This window comes from Montipora capricornis, chromosome 6 (assembly GCF_036669925.1).
Source record: "Montipora capricornis isolate CH-2021 chromosome 6, ASM3666992v2, whole genome shotgun sequence".
Lineage (NCBI taxonomy): Eukaryota > Metazoa > Cnidaria > Anthozoa > Scleractinia > Acroporidae > Montipora > Montipora capricornis.
The window spans coordinates 3,854,137-3,861,636 of NC_090888.1; the positions used below are offsets into that span (position 1 = coordinate 3,854,137).

General features: G+C 38.1%; 1 protein-coding gene across 2 annotated transcripts in view; it reads left to right on the forward strand.

Annotated features, from left to right (window-relative positions):
* Positions 1 to 581: 581 nt before the first annotated feature.
* LOC138051227 (nuclear pore complex protein DDB_G0274915-like) overlaps positions 582 to 7,500 on the forward strand; it is a 21,394-nt gene continuing 14,475 nt past the window's right edge. The window contains exons 1-6 of one of the 2 annotated variants that reach the window (XM_068897386.1): positions 582 to 1,000; positions 1,602 to 1,808; positions 2,920 to 3,075; positions 4,745 to 4,988; positions 6,405 to 6,487; positions 6,709 to 6,994. In XM_068897386.1, coding sequence (XP_068753487.1) covers positions 657 to 1,000; positions 1,602 to 1,808; positions 2,920 to 3,075; positions 4,745 to 4,988; positions 6,405 to 6,487; positions 6,709 to 6,994 — 1,320 coding nt within the window. In that variant the 5' untranslated portion in view covers positions 582 to 656. The remainder of the gene's footprint in view (positions 1,001 to 1,601; positions 1,809 to 2,919; positions 3,076 to 4,744; positions 4,989 to 6,404; positions 6,488 to 6,708; positions 6,995 to 7,500) is intronic. The other variant, XM_068897387.1, reaches the window with a different exon arrangement.

Here is a 7,500-nt window from a genome sequence, read left to right on the forward strand (position 1 = left end):
TGACCCCCGATTTTTTTTTTCACATATTTGCTAAGAACAGTCTAATAAATAACATATTTGAAGAAGAAAAAATTTTGATAGTAGAACATGAATTTTTTTGGAAAACAGTTCCGTACTGGGTGTATTTTGGCCAAGGCGAGGACTTCAAGCTAACCACGGAACTGTCTCAAAAAGTGCACTATTCCAACAAACAGGGAATCAAAGTCGGCGTAAATGAAGCATTACTGCTTATGTAAATAAAAGAAGCTTTATTTTCAAAATAAAATTTTGTGTCTTTGAAGTAACCAAGACTTAATTCTGTGTGAAGGTGATTCGAATTTTTAACGCGAAAACAGTAAAAACACCCCATTTTACGAGCCTGCTGACGCGTAAACAAGCACGGTGACCCCATTTTTTTATTGCATTTTTTAAATGTTCATATCATGAATGTTAATTATGCCAAGTTTCCAAAAAAGTTTGATAGTAGAACAATTTCAAGGGAATTACCTTAAGTCCTCCCCAGACAGCCCCGGACAGATTATTGCAATCATGGAATCGAGGTAACTTTTAAAAAAATGGCGCCTTTTATCGTCATGCGCAATAAAGATCTTACGGCTCGCAGTTCGGCTACAGTTCGGTCGAAGGAACGTAGATTTATCGCATTTATTTGAGTAAAAATGGCTTTGAAAGGTGGCGAAATTCAGGTTTTAGGTATACTTGGTTTGATTATTTTGATTCTGTGGGCATTCTTTGGCCTTTTGTGGAGTTTTCTTCTCGTGTTCACGTTTTTAATCTACGCCTATAACTTCGGACGGGGAGAGAGGACAAATATTCGGGTTGAAAATTCACTGCCAGAGGACGCGGATGAAGCAGATGTGACTCAATATCAAGATAAACTACCAAATTATTATGCAGAATATCAAGATTATCCGTTTACTGGTCTTCAAAAAGAGCAGTTGACACTAAGATCACCCGCGCCACTTCTCTCAAATGTCACGAAAAGACTTAGTTTCAATTCGAGGTAAGCTTAACTACCGTCAAATAATCCTGCTGTTCAGACAGCAACGTTTGTTGCAGTTCTGGAGTAGTTTGCCTTAAGTCTGGCAGACTCCAGTAATTTTCAAGCTACCACCTGGACGATGACTTAATGGAGCTGGCCATGTACATTGTATTTGAAAGGTCGACTGATTTGAAGCATGGCATGGTTTACTCTATAAGACCATTTTTTGGAATTCTAGTTTGTGCAAACTACCTATTATCAACCGGAATTTTCTTTTCCTTTTTCACAACATTCTCCGATTCCAAGTCCTTTTTGGGGACAGAATATTTTAATTGTAGGTACAGTACAATTTTGATTGGTGTATTTTGAAATTACTTACTTCTAAACAATGGTCACCTTAATGCTGCTTAATGCGAATTTCAGAGCAGATGGTAAGCTCTTTAGAAGTGGCCTCAATGGCAGATCTTTCTCTGAACTTTATGATCCTGGGTGTTTTCTCAGTCATCATTGAAGCCTTGTTCGCTGTCGACTGAGTGAACTTGGGCTGGGGGTCAAAATAATTTCACTTATTATTCAATACTTGTAGTTCATAGTCATCACACTTGTCACCTTTTATTTACAGTACCATTATTTCACCTTTTCAAGAAAGAAAGACCATGAATAATAGTAATGATTACAGAGAGCTTGGGACCTCTTATCTGTCTCGAGGAAGTTCTGTAGGATATTGGCGAAAATCAAACCACTTCAGTCTGCTGAACCCAGCACTTGAAAGGCCGTGCACGGTTAAGATTGCTTCGCCAAATGTTGCTGTGAACAGAACCTTCAATCTGTAAGTTTTCTTGATGAATATGATTCTCTTTTTTTGCCTTTATCTGTTATGCAGACTGTGATTGACCAATTTAGAGGGATCGGTAGTCTTTGTTGTGTGCTTTCCCGTGTGATTTGATGACCAAAAGCTAAAATATTTTTCTTCATATTCTTGAGTTGTACTGTACTGTTTGATGTACATAAATTCTTGGTTTGCAAATCTGCCTTCGTTTTAACAAATATACTTTACATACATTGTACTATTTAAAGAAAAGTTCTCAAAAATAACTGTCCGGTGAATTCTATTTGATGTATATGTACATTTTAAACTTTAAACTTTAAACTTTATTGAATTTGTTGCACATACAAAATAACATCAGCAACTGGAGAAGAAAACTGTCAGGACGATGTCCCAATTGATATTTAACCTCAATAAATATTGACAAAATAGTAATAATAATTATAATCGTAAAAGTATAGTAATAAAAATAGTAATAATTATCATATGATATTATTTACAATCAAGTTAATTTAAAAAATAGCTTCATTAACTTACACCCTCACGACTTGGAAGCGCTCTCTTTCAATCAACATTTACTCATCCATAATTTACAATAGACTACAAAGGGCCTCCTCATACTATTTTGGAGTACTAGCACTTTAACGTCCCACTTTGGAGTTAATGGCCTTTGAACTGTTGGGCCAGCTCCAGTGGCTTATTGACTGTGTCCAAACAGAGGAAAAGGTCTTGCCATTTTTTATTTACCACAATTGGTTGTAATTTCACAATTTGATTGGCTAAATTGCCATTGTCAATAAGAGTCTAGACAAGGCTGCTCGTGTCATGCTCGCGTCAATGTGTCATGCAATTGTAATAGCCAATCCGGAATGCTCATTTTGGGAAATAAACCAATCAGATTGCAAAAAAGTTATAGACAACACTTGCTCTTTCTTTGTGTCATGATCTTGGCCATGCTCTGAAATATACATTTTGTCAATAGAGGAGTACATGTACAGAACTGAACCACATTTGTTAAATAATTTTGTTAAATTCTCAGTACAAACACAGAACTTGTGATAAATCACACTCACAACTTTGCAGGGATAAACTGACTTTGTGTTGTGATGTTCAGATCCAACAGCCCTTTGAAAAGAAAAACACCAGACCAGATAAATCCATGCAGCCGAGCCTCAGTCATGTCTGCGCTCAAGGAAAGCAGAAAAAGGGCGCGTTTTGCTGTTGACGATGAAGATGATGATTCAGATCTTGTCCTTAGACCATCAAAGAGGTGAATTCTTCGAATGAAAGTTCTCTCCACGTTGTTTTCTTTATTTTGATAAAAAAGATGTGTAAGAATGTAGCAAAATGATAAAGACTGGCAAAGTACATTCTCTTTCTATAATGGTTGTTCCACAGCCTTTAACCTTAACCGTAAACCTGAGTTTGTTGGTTTTCTACTCTTCTCCAAGAGGTTTTTTCCTCTCCTCAAAAACAACATTTGATTTGATTTAGGTTAATTTGCTGATTTCAATTTACAGTGACCTATCCCATTAACATCTGGGAGTGAGACTGACTTTAATCTGTCTAATGCCAGATGATTTTAGTTGTCAAATCGTCAATAGGGTTGGTTCAGGAGTCACTGGGTTAATGAATGTTTCAGAGAATGTCTTCAGTTGACATCAATTACTTTGCTCAGCTTGCTGAAACCATGATGATATTACAGAATATCAGCAACAGTAATTCTCAGGACCATGCTCATTAAATTAAAAACAGTGCCTACTGATTCAAAGGTATTTTTGCCCCAGTTTATGATTATGCAGGAAATGTAGATCTTAACAAGTGTTAATGAAATGCAAAAAGAGAATTGGGGGTAACCACACATTTTTCAAAGATAACTGATAAATAATATTTGTAAAACGCTTTAAAATACAAAGCCATGGATGGCTTTCTTTCTCAAATTGAAGCTTAATAATTATTATCTGTCAAAAATGCATGGTTACCCCCAATTTTCTTTTTGGATGCCAAGAGTACATGTACCTACTAAGATTAAGATCTACTTTCTCCGGATACTTTTAAACCGCGCAAAAATATCACTGTATCACTGTAAGCATCACCTATAGGAAACCCAAGTATCTCAAGATGCTCAGAACGTATGCACAATAACAATAGTAGGCACCGTCCTTATGGCATTATCAAATTGTGAAACAACTATGGGGTTAAAACCTGTACAATCACATTATATACACTGCAGGGGCTCATGGCAGCTCACGGCAGCAATGAGAGCACTTACCATCCACAAAGGTGTCCCTGGTTTGATTTTTGCACTCAGCTTCATTGGTGCAGGGTTTTCGACAGTTTTGTAAAGTAGCGGACGTATTTCTGAAAGCACCAGCCGTGACATTTTTTGGCATTGCAAGGCGCTGAGCGCCGAAGGCGCGAGCTACCAATGGGTGTGGGGGGGGGGGGGGGGGCAATTGCCAAAATACAACACTCAGCATTCCGACCTCAAACAAAAACCCTTTTGGTGTGTAGGATTTTTCTGAGCTCTAAGACACATTTTCAGGTCCTTTAATTTGATTTAATTCATATCTTTGAATTACCTGTAATAGAGCACTTTTGTTTGGCTGTAATAAGGTTAATAATTTTATTTTCATCATCATCATCATCATACGGACTTGTACCCTCAATGATGACATGGCTTGGGTGCCAAGAGGCATTTTTTAAGTTTATTCATGATTTTTTTTGCACCATGTACAGGATAGGAAAAAAACAATACGACAGTCACAGTAGAATTATTTGAAGAAAAATTATGTAACAGGTTAAGTATTTTTACTGCAGAGAATTGTGCGTAGTCGTTAAAGTAGCTAAATCTCCGCATTGGCCACTCGGTAAAGTACATGTAGATGGTATTTTATGGTCATTATGGTTAATTTTACTGTAATTTGGTTGTTTTAAAGGAGGAGTTGTAAGTACATGGACACTGTGAAAGACAATGTGACCCTCAATGTGCCTCTGCCATTTAACAGACCTTTCTTTGGAAACCTAAAGAGACCAGGCATCCATGGCAGTGATGGAATGTCCACAGACAAGGCGACAAGCAAGAGAAGCAAATCTGAAGATGTCATTACGTTATCAGAGACTGAGATAGTTAAGACACACCCTGAGTCTGCACTTGTTCTGCAGAAGAGAAAAGAAGTTTATGTGAGGGAACCATAAAAATTCTTTATCTTAATTTTGAATAACTTAGTACTGGAGCATTTTACTTTTGTGTGATATTTATGTGGTACATGTAATTATCATGCAGTTCTACAGTAAAATTAATTTAATTCCAAGGTGCACATCTTTTCCTCTTCTACATTTGTACTTTGAAGGAATCACAAAGAAAATTCTTTGGTATGCTTTAACTTAGTATGCATTTACACGTTGTACTACAAAATATTAACCTCAACACGTGTGGGAGGCGCGGTGGCCTCATGGTTAGTGCGCTCGACTCCGGATCGAGTGGTCCGGGTTCGGGGCCTGGCCGGGGACATTGCGTTGTGTTCTTGGGCAAGACACTTTACTCTCACGGTGCCTCTCTCCACCCAGGTGTATAATTGGGTACCGGCGTAATGCTGGGGGTAACCCTGCGATGGACTAGCATCCCATCCAGGGGGGAGTATAAATACTCCAAGTCGCTTAATGCTACTGAAACCGGAGATAAGCGCCGGCCTGATGGGCCTTCTGGCTCGTAAGCAGTGACTACAAAATATTAACCTCAACACGTGTAGACAGCTCTACTTTGCTTGTGCCTCATAAAAATCTGGGCATTACAAATTAATCATTAATACACAATCCCATTATAGCAAATGGTTTGAACCTAAGATCCTCCATCTGAGAGTCAAGATGACTTTGAGGATAATTTGCTCTCATGTTGTCAAAATGTTACTCCATGCCACTACCACTGATCAGTTTGCTCAGTTGGCCGAGTATTGGACTACCATGCAGGTCGTCACTGATTTCAACTCTGGCCGGACCAATACTCGGGGTCTTTAATAACTGAGGAGAAAGTGCTGTACTACCTTGGTAGTAACATCCGCAAATGGCTGAGACTTTAAGACTCCTTGGATAAAGACTACATGTATAAACTGTAGGCACCATCTCACAGCCCTTGTTCATAAACTCATAAACTGGTGTTAAAAGGTGTTAAAGATCCCATGCACTATTGAAAAAGTGCAGAGCACGGAGTTCAGGGTGTTGTGGTCTGTTCTGATTGAGGGCCACAAGCTTTTTTGCCTTACGCTATTGAGTGCAACTCTTGTAAAATGTTTAAAGACTTCACTATTGTCTTTATTTACAAACAAGACCACGGTAGCCCACAGTTAGCATAGCAAACCCATCTTCACCTTTGTAAAAATGTTGGCCTTGTGCTATGGGATTGGTATTTTTAAGGAGGCCTTGGAGGTCAGGATTCATGTTTTGGAAAGAAATGAATGTAGCAGATTTGAAGAAAACTAATGTTCACGTACATGTAGTATTCATTTAGATTATTGTCCTTGTCATATATGTGTGTCATCCTTTTACATGAAAGAAAATTGTGTGCTTAGGATTCTTTTACTCCACTCTTATTTTCTCCAGGATACTAGCCTGGAAGACTCTGAAGAAAATATATCAAAAAGGGCAAAAATATCGTCGTTGTCAGTGGATCCCAAGGAGAAGAGGTGACCGAATGCACATAATTATGAAGCTCATGGTTTGTAAGCATGCCATTCCAAGCAGTAATTATAATAGCTTGTCAACTCACAATATAGTCACTTCATATCAAGTGCTAAAACTGCTATTCTTTAAAGAATAGATTGAGTGGTTAGCTGTCATTAGAGGGGATTCTGCTGCTGGCCTTCTAATAATTATTCTAACTGGTCAATGTTTTTTCCTCCTTCAGCCCTACAGATTTTGAAAAAGAACAAGTTGCCACCGTTGTGACTGATTCTGCAGTAAGTAATGAACCTGAATCTGATTCAGATCATAACACAGACCAAGAGAGAAATGAAAGCAAGTTCAAGGAATCTTCAGTCACAAATCACTCCTCTTCAGATTGTGAAGATGACAAATCATCTTCCCAGGGATCTCAACAAAACAACACGGGAGAGAACTCGGTTGATGAAAAAGACAAATGCATCAACAGTCAGCCCAATCAGAGCAGGGACTCTGCTGCCTTGAACAAAACGGTATTGTAAGAATGTCTATCTGAAGAGGTTTTTTTTTTTCCATAGACCTGATATATTGTGACATTTTAGAGTATGTTTATGTGGATATATTCTACCATAATGTACATCACAACATTGTGTGATAGACCTGTGAACACGATGACATTGCCTCCTGCCCTTAGCCATTGAAATTATTAGCGATGGATTGAGTTTGCTGTTTTTTGTAAAAAAGGGTTATAGTTATTCATTGTGGCAAAGTGCAAAATCAATAGTTGTGTATTGTTGTTTGCTCGACAATGTGGTCACTTGCAGTGTCGTTCCGAGATTTTAACTGCATGCTGCTATCAGGCAGTAAGGTTGACAAGTCGTGAATTGGCTTATTGGTGTTGTTTTCTTTTCTCTAAGGGTTTTTTTGGGGATTTCATCTGCCTTCCCCACCCCCCAATTGATTTACCAGTATTATGATTTGATTGAATGTAATTTATATTACACACCCTGCCAGTGGAGCCTCCTTTTATCTTTTTCTT